The 18,356-nt window shown below is 56.8% G+C and overlaps 2 protein-coding genes across 3 annotated transcripts; both read left to right on the top strand.

The window, feature by feature from the left end:
* Window positions 1–5,160: 5,160 nt before the first annotated feature.
* RPS14 (ribosomal protein S14) lies at window positions 5,161–8,560 on the top strand. Its single transcript, XM_086621541.1, has 5 exons — window positions 5,161–5,229; window positions 6,446–6,596; window positions 6,913–7,074; window positions 7,560–7,636; window positions 8,452–8,560. The coding sequence occupies exons 2-5, from the start codon at window positions 6,448–6,450 to the stop codon at window positions 8,517–8,519; spliced, it is 456 nt and encodes a 151-aa protein (XP_086477667.1). The 5' UTR covers window positions 5,161–5,229; window positions 6,446–6,447; the 3' UTR covers window positions 8,520–8,560.
* A 5,176-nt stretch (window positions 8,561–13,736) lies between these two features.
* Window positions 13,737–18,332, top strand: CD74 (CD74 molecule). 2 transcript variants are annotated; one of them, XM_086621607.1, is made up of 9 exons: window positions 13,737–13,874; window positions 15,256–15,431; window positions 15,542–15,633; window positions 15,737–15,790; window positions 16,024–16,119; window positions 16,357–16,447; window positions 16,829–17,017; window positions 17,383–17,457; window positions 17,671–18,332. In XM_086621607.1, the coding sequence occupies exons 1-9, from the start codon at window positions 13,804–13,806 to the stop codon at window positions 17,676–17,678; spliced, it is 852 nt and encodes a 283-aa protein (XP_086477733.1). In that variant the 5' UTR covers window positions 13,737–13,803; the 3' UTR covers window positions 17,679–18,332. The 2 variants fall into 2 exon arrangements, with proteins under 2 accessions (XP_086477733.1, XP_086477734.1); XM_086621608.1 differs by lacking the exon at window positions 17,383–17,457.
* The last annotated feature ends 24 nt before the right edge of the window (window positions 18,333–18,356 follow it).

The raw sequence follows: 18,356 nt of genomic DNA, 5'->3' as shown, positions 1-18,356 counted from the left end.
GCGGGATCGCGGGGCTGCTCGGGGCGAGGTGGGCTCTGAGCCGGACCCCTCGCTCAGCCGCCCCGCTCCGCCCCGGGCAGGCCACGCCGGACCCCCGGCGCCGGCCGGCTCCTTCCGAAGGGCACCGGGCAACCGGCCGAGGGGAAGGGGAGGGTCGGCGCAGGGGGAGCCGGCGTGCCCGGGGGGGCAAGAAGGGCAGCGGGGCCCGGCTCCCCCGGCGCGGCTCCCCCGCCCCAGCCCGACCCGGCGGCGCCGGTGCAAGGCCCGGAGGGTCCCGGCCCACGCTGCCGCCCGGCGGGGCCGCCCTTTGTCTGCGCCGCCGCCGCCGCCGCCTCCCGCCCCGGTCGGTCCGTACCTGCCAGCCCGGCCGGGCCCGCACCGCTCCGCCAGGCCGCCGCCACCGCCGCCCGCTCCGCTCCGCTCGGCTCCGCCGGGCCCGGCCCCGCTCGGCGCGTCCCGCCCCGGCCAGGCACCGCCCCGCCGCCAGGCCCGGCCCGGCCCGGCCCCCCGCCGCCCCCCGCCAGGCCCCGGTCCCGGAGCGCCGCCCCGGGGGCCGCGCTGGGCTCTCTGGCGGGCGGCGGGAGGCGGGCGGCGGCGGACCCCGAGAAGCGCGGCGGGGAAGGGCGGGTGGCAGCGCGGGCTCGGAGGGGTCGGACCCTCGGGGCTGCCCTTCCACCGCTCCGTTTATCCCCTGCCTGGCACAGCGCCCGGCCCCTTCGCCCGGAGACGGGAGCCGTGCCCGGCCCCCGTCGTGTTGGGGCACGGGGGATGGATGACCATGAGCCGTGCGATCATCTCCCAACGGGTGGGCTCCTTCGATCCCCCGGGCCTGGGGCACGTGTGATGATCTACCCAGCGATGCTCCCAACAGCTCCTCGCTTTCACTGCCGTTCCCCAGGGCAAGCACGGCAAGTTGTCCCGAATTGTAAGGCCCAGGCAGCGCCTTTGGTGTAACTGGGATGTGAGGCTGATGTCTCCTACAAAGAATCCTTTTATCTTTCTCCCAGTGTGTGTGCACTCTTTGTGTCAGATTTTTGAAGCCAGTTAAGCCCGAGGTTGTCTCCATCTTCCGCCCCAGTCGCAGAACCCGGAGTGATTTCTGAAGCACTGGTGCATCACATCATTTCAGCTTTTCCGCCCCGACTCCAAGACAAGCACAAGGTACAGGTCTGAGTCACGGGCTGGCTGCCCCTGGACCTGCGAGCACACACACAAAATTCCCTTCATTCCTCAGAGAGGGGAAAAATGAGCTTAACATGGCTCAGCCGCTCCGCTCCTTCCCCTGCCCTCCCTGCAGAGGCTGCCGGAGGCTCTGCCGGCACGTGCAGACATGCTCCGGTCCAGGGGAAGGGAGCCTGAGTTAATCGCCAGCAAGAGCCGCCCGGGTCCGTCTCACTGCCTGCGTGAGAAGGGATGCCGTGCATGAAGAAGACCCTGCCAAGTTTCGTGTCCAGCCCACAACGTCTTGTTGGGTTTGGCTTTGGCAGCGTGCTCCGGGAGAGCTTCCGACTTAACAGGAGGTGAGGAAGCAATTTCAATCAAACAAAACGGGTAGATAAACAAACAAAAAGAAAAGAAGAATGGAAATCGTGGGGAAGGAGACGCAAACAATTGCAGACAATTATGGCTGCAAATTTTCTAACGCACTCTGAAGCATTCATTGAAGTCAAAGACTTCTTATCCTTAAACATTTCACTTCCCTCACAAGGCTTTTCTCTGAAGATCTCTGAATGTTTTGCCTAAGCCAAAGTTACTTGAAAGCTCAGAAAATGAAAAGGGACAAACAGGAAGTTTTTCAACGGGGAACTGCTGTAAAGTATATTAAAAGGATTTTTTTTTTCAGTCTTAAATGATTTGCAAACTCAGCCTGAAAATGTATCTGCACTGGGAATGGCTTTCTGAGGCCACGCTAACCTCCATCCAGAGTTTTAGCAGAGGAGATTCATGCACAAATCATCGACCAAAAAGCCAGCAATGAGTAATCAAAGGCACGCACCAAACTCTGAGGACAATCTGCAGAATCCGCAATCTCCAGCGGTAAAGTTTTCCACTCAATAATTACTTCTGAGAAAAAGGAATTTGTTGAATGCATGGTCTGGCGTTTGCTAATACATTTTTTTCAAAAGAATGACCTACTCCCTGGAAACAGAAGGCTGCTCAGAAAAGCACGGATATTTATTAATACCAGCTCTACCATTTTACATGACTATCAGGCTATCAGGTAGCTTTTTTTTTTTTTTTTTTTTTGGCCTATCTGCTGTTTGCAAACACGAAGGAAACCGGTTCCTTCCCTGCACGCTTTAACTTACAGGCTCTTCTTTAGCACATCTGTCGGAAAGAAGTTCAGTAGCTTTTCTCCGCATTGTCTCCAATTTATTAATCAACACTTTCAGCTCCCTACTGAGTTACAGCCAAATTATGGTCCTCTTGAAGTCCATGGCAGCCCTTCCACCAACTTCATTAGGACCAGAAACCGGCTCTTGAAGCCTCTGCCAATTCCTTAAGTGCTTTAACTTCAGCGTTGGATATTTCTTTTTTTAATCTTCTTATGCTTGTTTCTGACACATCATTTTACATGTGTGCATGCAACTGAAACTGGCCTTTCTGAAACTAAAAACGGCCTTAAAAGTGAACAGAAAAAGCTTTATTTTCTTTTTTTTTACTTGTGAATGGCTGCGTTCAGGGTCCTGAATTTCTCCTTGCCGGGGTTATTAGAGGAAAGGTGCCATTTTGAGGGGCCCAGAGCTGTCGCCCACCAGTCCTGCGAGAGCCCTGGCTGCAGACCCTGCTCCGTACCAGGCAGATGGCAAGGGTTCAGCCTCTGGGAGGAGTTTTGTCCTCTTCCAGCTCCAGCTTCTGTTCAAGGCCACCAGTGAGGCCACTGGACCGGTGGCTCGTGGGAACGAGGCACAGCCACGGAAACAGAGACATTTGAGTGCCAAAAATTCCTGCTTACGGGAAGCCCAGAGCCAAGGGCTTCGCAGGTCAGGCCAGTTGCTGCCCACTGACCCCTCTCAGCCAGGACCAGATTACACCAGGGCCAAAGGTCCGGGCAGGAGAAAAGGTTGAGAGCCGCGTTTCCATTTGCCTTGGCTCTCGGGCTCCCTTTTTGTTTAGTCACTGGCTGAGTTATGAAATCTGCCTGCAGCGTCACTCTGTCTGTGGGTTTCCCATGGGCTGGAGAGACTATTACCAAGGAGCAGCTGGAATGTTAATTACCCATTAAGGAACTAAATCTGGGGGATTTCTCAAAGCAAATACACATCATCTCTGGCACTGACCCCACGGTGGCCTGAGCATCCTTCCTGGCCAGGCTGGAGGACGCAATCCTTGCAGCTCCTGCTGGGTGCCTCCCTTCTCACTCATCCCAGCCTGGGAAGGTCCTCAGCGCTGTCCTCAGCAGCTAAGACAGCCTGGCCAGAGCTGGCATTCAAGCCTGAGGAACATTTTGCAGGGCAAGCAGTTCCTTTGCAGACACGCCAGGACTGGTGCAAGCCAAAGTGAAAAGAAAGAATTCATCCCAGGGAGTGAAGAAAGCCCCATCCCGCACAGAGCCTGGAGGGACTGGGAGCAGCCTGCCTCCCAGCCGCTTTGGGGCTGAGGACAGCGTTGGATTTTGAACCGCTGGGTTAGATTTTTTCAGAAGCTGATCTAGTTATTTCAGCCCATTCCCGCATAAGTAGAGGCTTGCCCGTTTCCTTGCCTCTGGCTCACATCTGTTCCAGAGGAACATCTGTAGGCTGGTGCGAGCCTTGTGGAGGGTCGTCACAGCCTGCCCTGCATGCGCAGCTCCTTTGGGAGAAACCCACCCTGCCTGGCTCAGGATGCCTGTGCATCCTTCACTGTCTCCATGGCTCCTTCTCAGACGGGTCACCCACAGCTGCCACGGCACACGTGGCCTGATGCAGGCTGTGACCTCTGCAGCGCTCGCCTGCTGCTAACCCCTTCCATCAAATCAGGCCACAGCCGGTGTCACTGGAGCCCCCGGCTGGAATTACAGCAGTCCCAGCAATGTATGTTTTAAAAGCTTTGTCCTTCAATATTTAAACAGGAAGATCCCTGTTGCAGCAGCAAACTGCTAACGAAGAGAGAAGTGGGCGATGGCGGCCCACAGGGCCAAGGCAGGAGTTAGGGTGGCATCTGTGAGCACTTATAGACCAAACCTCTTCACTGCTGCTGAGAGGTTTGCATCCTGGAGGCACCTGGGATGCTTGGCCAGAGAAGGGAAAAGGTATCCTGGAAGATGTCAGCCTTGCTGGGCACATGGATGCTCCCCTAAAAACATGCAGCATCCCAGAGCTGTGGAGCTGATGGGCACAAGAGGGGGCTCAGAAGTTTCCCCCGGGCTGGTGGCAAACGCTGCCAGTGGGGCAGAGGTGCCGGAGCCTCCCTGCAGATGCGTTCTCAGGCCTTTGGACTGCGCAGCTGCGCTAGCAGGGCCGTTGTAAGGAAGGAGCTGTATAAACATCTGCTTCTCCTCCGGCTGGACCAGCTCTGAACACAGCTCTTGGGTGAAAATCTGGACACCCTTCCCCAACTAGGTGCCCACGGTGGGCTCCTGCTCAGCCACCCGCAACCCGGTCCCACGTGGCTTCCCCGGGGGGCTGGATGCCGGAGGCAGCCATGGGGGAGGCATCTGGAAGTGGGGCAGGATCAGGCCCAGGATGTGTATTGCAAGTGCTATAAAGTCAGGCTTAATCTGCCTTTTTTCCAAAGGTCTTTGATGTTTTCCATCTCTATTCTCCGGGACCCTTTTTATATCAGTTGGATCCAGAAAATATTCACTTGCTGGATCACCTTAATGTAAAACGCTAGAAATTTGCATTCTGTTGTTGAAAAGCAACTCCAGTGGTTTTCCAAACCGACCCGGGCCTGCGTTCCGAACGCTCTCCCGGCACGGCTCTGCCGGGAACACACGCCCGCCGCCATGTTGGGAAGGGACCCCGCGGCGGAAGAGGTGGACGCCGCCATGTTGGGAAGGGACCGGGGGCGGCGAGGCGGCCGCGCCATCTCGGGGCGGTCGTCCCGGCTCGCCCTCGGCAGCGCCACTCGCGGTTTCCCAGCGGGAGCGGCAGAGGGGCAGAGTCCCACCTCTACGACCAGGGAAACGCCGCTTCCCCGCAGCACTCGCCCGCCTCCCGCCATCCCTTCCGGGTGAGCGGCGGTGAGCCCCGCCCCCTGACCCCCGCCGCTTCCTTTCTAGTGGCGACCGCCGGAGGAGACGCGCAGGTGAGTGTGGGGCTGCGGCTCATCCGTTGCCATCCGCTTTCCCCGCGCCTCGCCGCGGTGTCCCTGTCCGCTGCCCGCCTCCCCGGGTCCGGGGCCCCGCGGCGCAGCGCGTCCGGCGCGGCGGAGGCACGCCCGGCGGAGCGGGGCGCTAGGCCGCGGGCGAGCCGGGGGCTGGCGTAGCTGGGCGCCCGCGGAAGGGCCGGCGTTCCCGGCTGCGTGTGGGCAGCAACCGGACGTGGCTGGGTGAAGGAGCGGGGAGGCTGGGCCGGGGCTGCGGGAGGCTGCTGCGGGCAGCCCGCCCCCGCCGTGCCGGCCTCCTCCGCTCGGGGCGCGGCTGTGCTCAGCGTGCCTTGAGGCGAGTACCGGAGAGCAGCGGGTTCGTCGTTTCGAGGTTAATACCGGCGTTACGGCGCCCGCCGCTCGGTGTTCTTTCTGCCATGTCGGTGTCATTGGGCTGTGGGGACTGCAGTTGGCGGCGGTAACGTCCCGGGAGCCTTCGGCTGGCTGAGGACAGCGACGGGCTCCGTCAGGGCAGCCGCGGAGGCCCTGGTGGAGCAGTCGGCGCAAGGTTGTAGCTGGTATTCGGCAGGAGAGGGCAATAGGGAATTGCCTTCTCGGTTCTGCTTGGGAGCAGATGCCCGGCATCCCCAGCCACCTGACCGAGCGCTGTGTCTGTGCTCCAGAGCGGGATGTAGGCTTTACAGGCAGAAGACTTCCCTGGGCTAATCCCAAGGATGTGGTTTGGAGACTAATATGGAAGAACCCAAGGTGGTCCTTGAGAGGTTTGCAGAGTCAGAGCATTGTGACAGTAAATAGATCTTTAATAACCGCTTGATTAAATATTCTGCTTCCATATAGTCACATAAACAGGTGAGGGGAAGCTCACAGTGTTGCTGGTTATGGAGGAAAGGGTGCAGTGGTGTCTGAGAGCATCAGGTGATAAGAAGCACAGCTTAGCTCTGCTCCTGCTGGGACATGCATCTGGAGACCCTGTTGAACAGTTGTAGGTGGTGACCTGCCTGCCAGCATACAGCAAACTTGGGAATCTCAGGTTTTGCAAGAAGTCCACTTATGCCCAAAAACCACTACCTGTGTTTCGCCACCAGAAACTCGTTTATCTTGCTTGGTAAAAGGTTGCAGTAGCAAGCAAGTTCATAAGGTCCTGTGAGAGAATGCTGAGAACCATCACTCATGCTTCTCTTCTGTTGTCGTGCAGAAATGGCACCTCGTAAGGGCAAGGAGAAGAAGGAAGAACAGGTCATCAGCTTGGGACCTCAGGTTGCTGAAGGAGAAAACGTGTTTGGTGTCTGCCATATCTTTGCTTCCTTCAACGACACTTTCGTCCATGTGACTGATCTCTCTGGCAAGTGAGTATGGAACGCCGTTCACCTCCCCGCAGCACCAGGCTGCTTCGGTTTTGAAAGCAGAAATTGGGTTTGGCTAGAGGCTCTACCAAGCCCATGAGCTTCTGCTGAGCTGTGAGATGAGATGGCGTGTATATGTGAACGGAGACCAGGTGGTTTGGTGTGCTCCTCTGTGACGAGTATTGTGCTCAAGGTATTGGGTGGCAGCTTGTTGATCCAGTAACATTCAAAATAACGGGTTCTGTCTGTACCCAGAAGCTGGTTTGTGGGGAGGAAAGATGAAAGGCTTTCTTCTGAATGTCGCCTTTCTCTTCTGTAGGGAAACCATCTGCCGTGTGACTGGTGGTATGAAGGTGAAGGCTGACCGAGATGAGTCTTCTCCCTACGCAGCTATGCTGGCAGCCCAGGATGTTGCCCAGAGGTGCAAGGAACTGGGCATCACTGCCCTCCACATCAAGCTGCGTGCTACCGGTGGCAATAGGTACGTTGGAGGGAATGGGCCCTGGTGTTCCTGAAGGATGTGTCCGGTCTTAGAACTGTGCTAGGTGGCACCACATCCCTTCCTTTTGCTGCCTCAGTTGGTGAGGTGGATGCACTCTGTGAACTTGACCCAGAGGGTGTCTGTCACGTTGTGTGGTGACTGCTGATGTCATCTCTATCCGAGCATCTGGAACTCCTTCTGAATGGGCATCCTCAGTTGGCTGGAGCCAGGGTGTGCTGTTATTTATCCCGTAGTGGATGGGGAGGTGCTGTCAGAGTTGGAGATGTGTTACCTTGCCATGACAGTGAAGTGCCTGTCTGGTGGCTGATTGTGAATGGTTTGGGTCTGGGGACAGGAGGAGGGTGAGTTCTGGTATTTGGATGTTTTGGGATGAGGAAACTGATGTTAACGTTGTCAGTTGTTTGTGAACTGTGTTCAACTGCTGAATCATTTAAGGGATTGTGGATTCTGGTTCTCTCCACCAGGACCAAGACTCCTGGACCTGGTGCCCAGTCAGCCCTGAGAGCTCTGGCCCGATCTGGGATGAAGATCGGCCGCATTGGTGAGTGATGGAGAAAGTGATAGCCACACGTGTGTCATGGTGTGTCAGTGCAGAGCCTTGCTACTTGTAAAAACAACAACAACAACAAAACAACAAAAAAAACCCACCAGTTTTGAGGGATTATTTAGTAAAAGGAGTCTTGTAGGCACATGTGCCTGTTGGTATGACGATTTAACTTTGGGATATTCCTCTTGGCCTCTGTCAGAGGGTTTTAAAGGTATGATTTAATTTAAACAGATCCTTAAATTGACAGTCACCAGGAGGTGGCGTGAGCAGACTTCAGAAACCAGGTTTCTGTCTGCGCGGGTCAACTCCAGCTGCGCAGCAGGATGCTGGTGCTCCTCCGATGTAACAGCGTTTGTGCCAGAGCTGTTGAGTCACCTGGACGTCTTGTGTTGGTCTCGGTTTGAGACTGTGAGTCAGTAATAATGTGTGTTCCTCCAACTGTTTGAGGGAGAGTCCTGAACTTTGTAGGAGAGTCACAAGAAACAGTGGCATTGGCTGCTCTGAAAGTTACACTGAGCACCCTCTATTTCTTTGGAAATGCTGTGGCTGCTTGGTTTAGTGGAATGGGAGGTGGGGATTTTTCTCCCTAAGTGTTAAAAGCCCTGGATACCCAGCCCTTGGTGAATTCACAAATATCTTCACTCCCATGGAGTGTTCGTTCTGCCTCCGCGTGGCTGCTGCGGTGGCTGGCTGCCAAGGTGCCGCCGTGGGATGTCAGGGTGACTGCTGGCGTTGAGTGGCTGTGCCCGCTTGTTTTTTTTGGGTTCTTCAGGAAAGTAACTGTGTTTTGGGTTTTCTTCTCCCCTCAGAGGATGTCACCCCCATCCCCTCTGACAGCACGCGCAGAAAGGGCGGTCGCCGTGGACGTCGTCTGTAAACACCGCTGCAGCTCTCGTTATTAAAGCTCTTTCAAACCTCTTCTCAGCTGCGTGTTTTCTTACCGAGGTGTGCTCAGAACTTCAGTGGCTTCAGTTTAATCACATTGAGGAATGGCTTGTGGTCTGAAGCTGGCCTTCTGGTGTGGGTGGTTGGTAGTACTGCTGCAGCGGAGGTGCTTTTCAATATACAAGGGAAAAGCTTCTAAAAGCACTGGAATTGCAGCTCCCTCAGCCACTTTGTTTATGTATTTGTACTTCTAGAGGTATTTAAGAAAAATGACTCCTTGCTTCTTGGTCGTGCCCTGCTTCCTGCAGTGATGTTTGCCCTCCATGGAACGTGCTGCCATCACCTGGAATAAATGCCTGTTTCCACCTTTGCCAGTGTTCCCTTTCTAGGTCTCCAGGCTTTGAAATCTGTCACTTCCTCAGCTCTGGATTTTAGACTGAGGGAAGATTTATTGGCACAACAAGACTTGAGAAGTACAGTTTAAGATAGGTTTGCTTTATGCTCATGATGTCATAGTGATGGTTAAAATAGCTGTGGTTTCTGCTTCTTGAGAGACAGACAAAATTGTCACACTTTCGCAGAAAGAATTTTGACGTCAGCCCTCGGGCAGCGCAGTGCCTGTTTCGGTGTGGGACTGTGCTGTGCTGTCCTGTGGTCTCCAGCAATGCAGGAGACATGGAGGAGGTGTAACTTGTCACGCTTTGCCTCTGTTGCAGTTGCCTGCTGTTCAGTGGGACTCCTGGCAAGAAGCAAGTGAGCTCATCTGGTGCTTGTAAAATATTTGCCCAGGCATAGTTGTGGTCAGTTATGGTTATTTATCAGGACTGATGAAAAACTTGGGATTTTTAGCACAGTTATAAGGCAGATGCAAATAGTCTTATAAATGATGGTGCAAGACCTATAAAATCAAGCTGGAGGGTAGTGGTCTGGTGTCCTGGGCTCTTGGACAAGGTGTGCCTCCAGATCCCAAGGCTTGAGAACTTCACTGCTTTCACGTAGGTTCTCTCCTACACCTTTGCATCTTAAAACACTTCACGGGGAATTCCTTCACCTGCCCACTCCCTCTGAGCCTCCCTCCCCTCACGGGAAAGGTTGCTTTGACTGACAGTGTTGGAGGTGCTCCACTCTCAAAGCAGTCTCTACTGAGCCTGGGTTGGATCCAGAGCGTGTTGCTCCTCTCAGGTTTGGTCTTCAGTTGTTGAGCACTAACTAGCTCTTGCATGGTGAAAGGGGACAAGTCTGACAGAGGAGGAAAGGAGCCTGTGTGATCTGAAGCCATGGTTGGTCTCGGTCTTCATAGTGAAAACAACTTGGATGCTTGTGGTTTCAAAGTGAGTCATGATCTCTTGGAGTTGTTCTTGCTGTGGAAAAGAAAGCTGGGCTTGTGAGCGAGCAAACTACTGCTGGGATTTCCACCAACTGTTGCTTAATACGTGACTTCCCCTTTCTATGGAAAAAAATCTGTGCCTGAACGGATGTTCCTAAGCCAGCGTTTCCCTTGGCGCAGCCATAGTGTTTTATTTGTAATTTTATATGTGACCATGGAAAACTTTATAGAAATAAACTTCCCTTCCTGTCCTAAAAGTGTGCTGTTTGCTGTTCGAATCACTGTTTTCCTGTACTTGAAGTGTTCTTTGAACTCTGTGGAGAAGGTGCTGAAAACATGAAACCAGCGGTGGCTCAGCCAACGTGGAGCTGAACTGAGGAGGAAACAGGGCAGAGGTGTGCAGGGGAGGGGTGGACGAAGGTATGTGGTGTGCTATGGACACGTTTAGTCAGGGTTTTTTTTTTTGTATTCTCATATACAGTGAAACCTGTTGCTGTTCTGGTAGGTGTTACTCTGTCCCAGGTGACAACATTGCTACTTCACAGGGTACGTCTGGAGAAAGCTCTAGAGGAACATAAAACCTGAGGCAGGACCTTTGCAGCGGTACAAATGTAACAGACCCCTCTTGTCTCTTTGGGTGCAGTTTGTGATGCTTTCTGCTCGGTTCCGTCTCCTTCCTGCTGCCAACCAAGGCAGAGCACAGCCACCCTGTCACCCACTGACTTACCCTGATGTTTTTAAGGGCTGAGCTGGAAAAGGGAAGGTGTCTGCTCAGTACCACTCCCTGGACACCAGAAGGGAAACGGCTTTTCATCTGGGTGGCAAGATCCTCCTGCATGGCAGGGTCAGGCCAACATCTGGGCAACAGGGACCTGGCTGGCACCCACTGGCGGTGAGCTTTGTGGTGGCATTGGCTTTGCTTGGCTCTGGAGAGGAGGTTGCTGAACCATCTGCTGAGACCTTCGTGTCTAACCCGAGGCAGGAGGAACCCAGACCTGCTGCCCTTCTTGGCGTGTCCTACCCTAGGGAGTTTTTTTTGGGGCTTGCACAGTGCAGGAAGGTGGATTTGCTTTATGAGCCCTTAATCTCTGGGAGCAGGAGCTCTGGTGGGTGCGTGGGGCTGCCCCCGCTTGCTGCCCTCGCCGTGCTGTGCTCTGGGCAGGGTGTTCCCTGGGCTCGCTGCACAATTAATGGCAAAAATTGATTTTGTTTCTTAGCCGACATCTTTGAAACAACTTCCTGCGTCGGCGTGAAACCCCCCAGGGGAGAAACGGTGAATAAGGAAGAGAAACCAGCAGGTCCCTGTGCAGAGCGGGCTGCCCGGCACATGTCCCGAGGCTGTCTGGAGGGAAAGGCTCTCCTGGGTGAGCGGTGTGGATGTGTTTCGTGGCTCTCGCCTGTTCCTGCCCCTACCCAGCTGTCTTGTCTCACCTGATCTGGTGAGGAACAGCATCACCTGCGAACCCCCCTACAGCTGGGTGATGGCTCCCTGGCTCTGGCTGCGTGGATAGGAGACACATGTGGCTGCCCACCCTGCACCTCCCCAGCAGGGATGCTTGCCCCCCACGAGGGCATGGGGCTGCCCAGGGGCTGCAGCGTATCCCCAGCTCACAAAGTCCCCGGGGACATGTCTGCATTCGCGGGTGAGCCCTGCGGCTCAGCGTTCCCCTCCGGTTTGCCCGGGGCCTGTCCTGTGCTGCCGAGGGTTGTTTCACGGGCAGTGAGAAATGCGGATTTATTGACCAAAGGTGGGTCTGTGCAGGGTCTGCGGGCTGAGGGCTGCGAGACGGAGCTCGGCTGGTAACGAATGGCTTCACGTGAATACCCGCAGGGTTATTTCCGCCTCCCCGCCTGAAATAATTGCTCTGCCAGCTTGGGTTGAGGCCCCAGAGGAACAGACAGGTCTGAGCTGAGTCCTGAAACTGCTCCTTGCTCCAGATGCCTTCTTTTCCCTGCAAAGACAGCTGGTTCCCTTGCCTCCTGTAATGGTGCTCGTCAAGTTTGACATGGACAGCACAAAATGTGCACAAATACGAAGCCTCAGCGCTGACAGGGAGGTGATGAGCCTGCGCTGGGTCCGGGTGCCAGCCTCAGGCTACGGAAGAAAAGAGAGAGGGATAAGGCCGGCTGAAAGCTGCTCTGTAAAAAGGTCTGCATCTTCCCAGGAAAATCGATTCATAGCCTTAAAACGCTCTAGATGCCGCGGCCCCATGCAGAAGGGTGTAGTGGGGAGAAGTGCTGAAGAAGTTGATGGAAATGTCTGTGCAGAGCAAGGGCTGGTTTGTTGCTGACAGTCCCCCAGCTGGGCGGGGGGCTCAGGGAGCTCAGCCTGGCCGGAACGGGGAGCGGGGCTCTCCCCCACCCCCCAGTTTATCTCCTACATTTGTGGTTTGCAGTTGGGCCCAGCTCCATGAAATCGCTGGGGGTTTCACTCACCGAGTTCCTGTTTAAACTGTCCTTAGTTCCCCTTAGGGCTGAGGCCCGTCACGGAATGTGCTGGAGCATGGCCCCAGGATGGGGGGGGGGGGATTGTGGCCCCAGCGAGGAGCTGTGTGGGGGCTGCGGCTACAAGAAAAACCCACGTGCCCCCAAATGCAGCATCACCTAAAAAGTGGCATATAAGTTATTTGTCTTCAAAATAGCCTCTGGGGAGGAATGCAGGTTGGGGCAGGAGCTGGGGGCACTGGTGGCCTGGGGCAAGGCTGGTGGATGCCCTGGGTGCCTGGGGCCTTTCCCAGCTGGATTGCATGAGCTTGGGGATGGGACTGGGCTATGAGCACTGAAGCCCTTCCCCTGCACGGCGGCTTCAATGTCCTACTGGGGAAGCCAGAGCATCGTTCCACCACCTCCTGCTTCTCCTCCAAAAACAGCATCTGCAGGGAGACCCTGCCCCGCTCCTTGGGAATGCTTTTAGGTTATTCCTTAACCCTGCTTTCCTAGCATGCTGGCTGCGGGCTGTCTGTGCCGGCAGGAGGGCTCTGGGGCTGAGCAGGGAGAAGGGATGGAGTCACTGAAGAAACCTGCCCGTGCTCGCCTCAGCCTTGCCACTTTCTGGCCCTTGGGCTGCACATGAGGAGGTTTGCCTGGTAACTGGTGATGCCCGGATGGATTGCTTTTCATTTCACACCTGGAGTTTCGCTTTTAGCTGAACCCTGGCCATGGTCGTGCTGGGTTCCGTTGCTGGAGCCAGCTCAGTGCTGGCTGTGACATGCCCAATGAAGCCAAGCCCCGTGGCAGAGCGCTGGGTGTGGGGTGTCAGGGGCATGTAACCCCTGGGCTGCCCCGGCTCCGTGTGTAAAATCACTTAAAATCGCATTGTGGAGGTGGATGGCTGCTCTGGGGCTGTGGGGTGGGGTGGGCCGGTGCTTTGGGGATCGCCTGCCTCCCTCAGGTTTGGGTGAGGGTCTTCTCACGTGCTCAGTCCCCTGAAGCCGCTGCAGGCAGGGCAAGAGGGAAGAGGGCAGTGGAGGAGGGTGAGGAGGGGTGTACGCCCACCACGGAGGGTCCTGCTCAGCCTTTGGTGTGGGGAGCCCTCCCCATGGCATCCCACCTCCTTCCTCCCACGTCCCACCTCCATGTCCCACTTCTCATATCCTGTACCCTGTATCCCACCCCCTGCCCCTCTGGGCATTCTGGAGACCCCCTGCCCCAGCCCACGGCACCGGGTGTCACCAGGCTGGGTGTCGGGACCTGCCCGTGGCAGTGGGGCGGGAAGTGGTGCCCGACAAACTGGCCATGGTGCTCATGGCCAGCTCTGGAATAATTTCTGGACCAGAGACCTGCTGAGCAGAGGTCTGCCTGGCAACGGGTGATGCTGGTGCCAGCAGCCAATAGGGCTTTTTTTTAGGGCCCCCCCCGGGGGTGGCAGGGCAGGGTGGAGGCCCGTGGGGTATTTCCAGCGACGACACTCGGGGCTCACATTGCCCATCGGGGTGCCGACAGAGGAGCCATGGCCGAGGAGCAGCGGGACCTCATCTCCGACCGCGGCAGCAGCGTCCTCAATGTTGGGAACACCCAGAGGTGCTGCTGGCAGGAGGACGGGGGGCACGGGGAGCACAAAGGGGCATGACGGGGACGTGGGGCAGAGGGGGCGTTGCGTGGCTGTGGGGTGGAAGGGGATACAGTTGGGCCAAGGGGGCACGGAGTGGCTGTGGGGCAGAAGGAGGGTTACGCTGTGGCTATGGGGCACTGTGGAGCCAAAGGGGCTTTGGCTTGGCTGTGGGGTGGAAGGGGCTGGGCCATGGCAGTGGGGCAGGCGGAGGCACAGGGTGGCTATGGGGTCAAGGGGGGTCACAGTGTGTTTCTGGGGTGGATGGGGCATGGCGTGGCTGTGGGGTGGACAGGTTCACGGTGTGGCTGTGGGGGAGTGGCATGTCTGTGGGGCAGACAGGTTCCAGCCGTGGCTATGGGGCAGACAGAACGGAGGATGGCTGTGGGGCAGGCGTGTGCCCAGCGTGGCTGTGGGGTGGGCGCGTTGGTGACGTGGCCATGGGGCAGGCAGGGACGCAGCACGGACCCAGGGCCCAGCCCAGCTTCATGCGGCCGCTCCTCATGTCCCAACTAGCCCCCAACTCCCAACCCCCTTGGGGGGGCCACCCCCCAACACTCCTAGCCAATCAGAAGCCCGGGAGCTGTGACATCATCAGTCACTAGGCAGACAGCCCGGCAGACAGTCCCGCTCCGGACACTGCCTGCAGCGGTGGCAGCAGCCGGGCGGCAGCCATGGGTGCCCCCGCCTCGTCGGGCAGTGGGGGCTGGCAGTGGCTCCCTGGGCACTGCTGCACCCCACCAGTGCCCCGTCCACCCCGGCGGGGCAGGATCCGGCCGGGGGAGGCCTTGGTGGCACCGCGGGTGGCCATGCGGTTCTTGGCTTCGCCATCCGAGTGCAATGGCCACGCCACGCCACGCCACCCACCTGTCCAGCCCCTCCGTGTGCTGCCTGGGTGCTCAGGGTGCCTCATACCTTCGCTTTTTTTCACAAAATTTTAAAAATTAAGTGCAGTCCAGCATCCCATGGGGTATGTCCTCTGTCCCCTTGGACATGTGAGGCTTAAGGTGGCTTCATCGTCCCGCAAAAGGTGATGCCCAGAGCGATGCTGTGCCCCAAAACCCCCTGGCAGCTCCTTGGGTACCCCTCCTGTGCCTCCACCCCTTGCCCCCGCAGTGGGTTTCAGTTCCCCCAGTGCGGGGAAGTGACCTTCACGCTGAGATTTCACTTCTGCATGCCAGCAACGGGGGAATTTGCAGTTGTCTGGCTGCAAACCCCTCGGGAGAAGGTGTTTGGGGTGGCACAGGGCAGGTGACATGGGCTGCAGGAGGGGTTTGGGGCAGCGAGGGCAAGGTACGAGGACATCTCCTGCTGCTGGTGGCTGGGGCTGAGCTCCCTCTCCACGTTTTGCAGGTCTGCGTGGGGCCGCAAAGCCGCCCTCTCCACACTCTCCATCCTGGTGGCCCTGCTGATCGCTGGCCAGGCTGTCACCATCTACTTCGTCTACCAGCAGAGCGGGCAGATCAGCAAGCTGACCAAGACCTCCCAGACCCTGCAGCTGGAGGCACTGCAGAGGAAGCTGCCTGCCAGTCAGTAGCCCCACAGGCACCAGCGTGGTGGCAGGGTTGGCCGGGGAGAGGGGACAGGTCCCACTGGACCACCTGACCCGGTGCCTCTGACGCCATTCCTTCCTTGACAGGTGCCAAGCCGGTGAACAAGATGAAGATGGCCATGGCAAGCAGGCCCCTGGCCATGAAGGTCCTGCCTCTCGCCCCCTCTGTAGGCAACATGGTAAGAGATGCCCACTGCTGCTTGGCATCAGCTGCTGGCTGCTGCCCTCGGGGCTTGCTGCCAGCCCTTGTGCTCACGCTGCCCCTTTGCCTTTTCTCTTGAGGACATGATCCCCACTAGCAACAAAACCGAGGACCAAGTGAAGCAGCTGCTCCTGGTAAGGTCCCCCACTCCCTCACCGACCCCACAGCTGCCCCATGTGCTGCAGGAGGCGATGGGACCCCCTGCTTCCAGCTCGCTGTCACTTGTCTGGGTCTGGGGTCTCCTGGGGTGCTCAGAGCTGGAGGGAGCTCCTGGCCTCCTGCACTGTCCACCTGCCTGACAGAAGCTGAGCTTCACTCTCCACCTCATTTTTCTTTGCCCTGTCTCACTGTGGTGGTCACTCTGCAGCAAGGAGACCCCATGAAGACGTTCCCAGACCTGAAGGACAACCTGATGCGCAACCTGCAGAACCTGAAGAACACCATGACTGATACAGACTGGAAGGTCAGTACTTGCTGCCGTTTACTCTTCCTGTTCCAGGAGTACCCGGCTTTGGGGAGGGACTGGGGTGTCGCCACCTGGAAAAGCAAAGTTCTGCTTGAGCCAGGCTTGGGTGACTCCCATCCCAAGGAAGGTGGTGGTGCTCACAGCCTTGTTTGGCCCAAGCTGGAGCTTGCAGCATGGCTCCCCTGTGGTGTCTCCTCCCTGTCCCGGTTAACGTGCTGGTTCCCCTTGTTGCAGTCCTTTGAATCCTGGATGCACAAGTGGCTGCTGTTTGAAATGGCCAAGAACCCGCAGCCGGAGGAGCGTAAGGCGATCCCAGCAGAGAAAGGTATGGGGGCTGCTGAGCTGGGGAGGGTCAGGACTGGCCCTTCAGAAGCAACCACTACCCCAGGAGGTGCCAGCACGGGGTATCCCAAAGGCAACCGACCCCTTCGTCCCATGGGGAGCTTCTGGTTGGTGGCCTTTAGGACATCACAGAGCCACTGCCCACAGGCCCCCTGGGATGAGCAAATGTCTGAAAAGCCAAAGGTCCATCAGCCCCTCAGTCCTTGGCCAGCCGAGAGGTTTAGAAAGGTCACTGGGGTGGGACTTGTTCACCTATTAATTTTAATTTAAGTGCCTCTGCATAAAATGCTCCCGCCAAGGCTGCCAGGTGGCAGAAGGCCCTGGGGGGGCTCACGATATCTCCCCTTTGTTTTTATTGCCCTAGTGCAAACTAAGTGCCAGGTGGAGGCCAGTTTTGGGGGTGTCCAGCCTGGTCGCTTCCGCCCGCAGTGTGATGAGAACGGCGACTACCTGCCCAAGCAGTGCAATGCCTCCTCGGGCTACTGCTGGTGCTCCTACAAAAATGGCACCAGGATTGAGGGCACTGCCACTCGGGAAAAGCTGGACTGCCCTGGTAGGTCACTGGGGAGGGGAAGGAGAAGAGGAATGAGCAATGTGCATGGATGCTGTGCCCCGTTTTGTGATTAAGGAGGAGGAGAGCTGCCAGGGAGAGGAGGGTGCCCAAACTGTAGAGCATCCCTCACCCATCTTTGGTGCCAGCACATAAAGGGTGAAGGGGACCCTAAACCGCACAGGCACACAGCCCTCCTTGGGTAGCTGCAGCAAAAGCAGAGGCACACAGTTGAAGTTTTCCACGAGCCCCCTTTGCCTCCAAACCTGTGGCTTAGTGCAGGTTCTCCCCTGCTGTCCTCAGAGAGGTGGGGGTGACAGGGCAGCCCCAAGGGTCCAGCACCCACATCCTGCCCTCCCCCTCTGCAGATGCTGCCATAGAGCCGGAGGAGATGTTCTTCTCTGGGGTGGGCATGCAAAAGCTGGGTGCGAGTACGGAGAAAGGTAAGAGGCCAAGTGTTGTCATGGGGCTTGGGGTGTTGGGAAAAGCCCTTGGGGCTGGGGCAGAGCAGGTGAGGACGCTGGGGGAGGCACTGGTCCAGTCCCCAGAGTCAGAGTGAGCTGGAGGGTGGAGACAGAAACACAGCAAAACCACCCTGAGCTTTGGGAGGTCCTGGAGCCGTCTTACCAACTCTCTCCTCTCTCTCTGCCCAACAGCCAAGTAGAAGAGGACATCAGAAGATGCTTGTCCCCTCTTCAGCATACCAGTCCCCACGTTTTTGGTTTTTTTTTTTCGCTATTTCATTTCTGCTCTCACATTGCTTTCCTGAGAAGATTAACAGCGGGCACCCCTCTGCGCTCCTGCTCCTCAAGGCATCAGCTGCGAACCTTCCCCTGCCACAGGGCACAGACGGGTGAGCTGCCACCAGGATCAGTGCTAGAGACAGTGTTAAAGCAGGCTGGAAAATGATTTCAACGACGTCAGACCCGTAAATCCTGTTCCCTTTTGCTCATCGGCATCCCACAGCACCCAGGCAGCGGCAGGCGCAGAACTCACCCTTGCTGAACACTGAGCCACTAACGCTTTCTTACACTGAATGAACATTAAAAGCAGCAGAACAATCTCCACAGCTCCTTAACTGGTTGAAGCTTTGTTAGATCACTAGAGGAGAGGGCTTTTCTTGTGGAGCACTCAGTTTTGTAGATAGAGCTTCAGGTTTTGCTTTTGGGCTGGGGAACAGCCGTAGTAGCAGTTAACAGCAGGCAGAGGAGCTGATCCTGCAGTCAGAGGGCCTTCTAATTTTTCTGAATGTATCTGATAGTTCCTTTATAGATGACCTCACAAGCTAATTATTTCAAATAAACTTTTGAATAAGAAAGCCTTGTAAGTGACTCTGGCAGGG

The sequence above is a fragment of the Tauraco erythrolophus genome, chromosome 16 (assembly GCF_009769465.1).
Source record: "Tauraco erythrolophus isolate bTauEry1 chromosome 16, bTauEry1.pri, whole genome shotgun sequence".
Classification (NCBI taxonomy): domain Eukaryota; kingdom Metazoa; phylum Chordata; class Aves; order Musophagiformes; family Musophagidae; genus Tauraco; species Tauraco erythrolophus.
The sequence above is the reverse complement of the archived record's forward strand: the minus strand, read 5'-3'. Positions and strand labels throughout refer to the sequence as shown.

Excerpts from the sequence above, each read along its gene's own strand:
- RPS14 (XM_086621541.1), top strand. The coding sequence starts at position 6,448 with ATGGCACCTCGTAAGGGCAAGGAGAAGAAGGAAGAACAGGTCATCAGC. Across the intron at positions 7,075-7,559 it reads CGTGCTACCGGTGGCAATAG|GACCAAGACTCCTGGACCTG; the intron begins GTACGTTGGAGG and ends TCTCTCCACCAG. Across the intron at positions 7,637-8,451 it reads GATGAAGATCGGCCGCATTG|AGGATGTCACCCCCATCCCC; the intron begins GTGAGTGATGGA and ends TTCTCCCCTCAG.
- CD74 (XM_086621607.1), top strand. The coding sequence starts at position 13,804 with ATGGCCGAGGAGCAGCGGGACCTCATCTCCGACCGCGGCAGCAGCGTC. Across the intron at positions 15,791-16,023 it reads AAGTGAAGCAGCTGCTCCTG|CAAGGAGACCCCATGAAGAC; the intron begins GTAAGGTCCCCC and ends GTCACTCTGCAG. Across the intron at positions 16,448-16,828 it reads GGCGATCCCAGCAGAGAAAG|TGCAAACTAAGTGCCAGGTG; the intron begins GTATGGGGGCTG and ends TTATTGCCCTAG.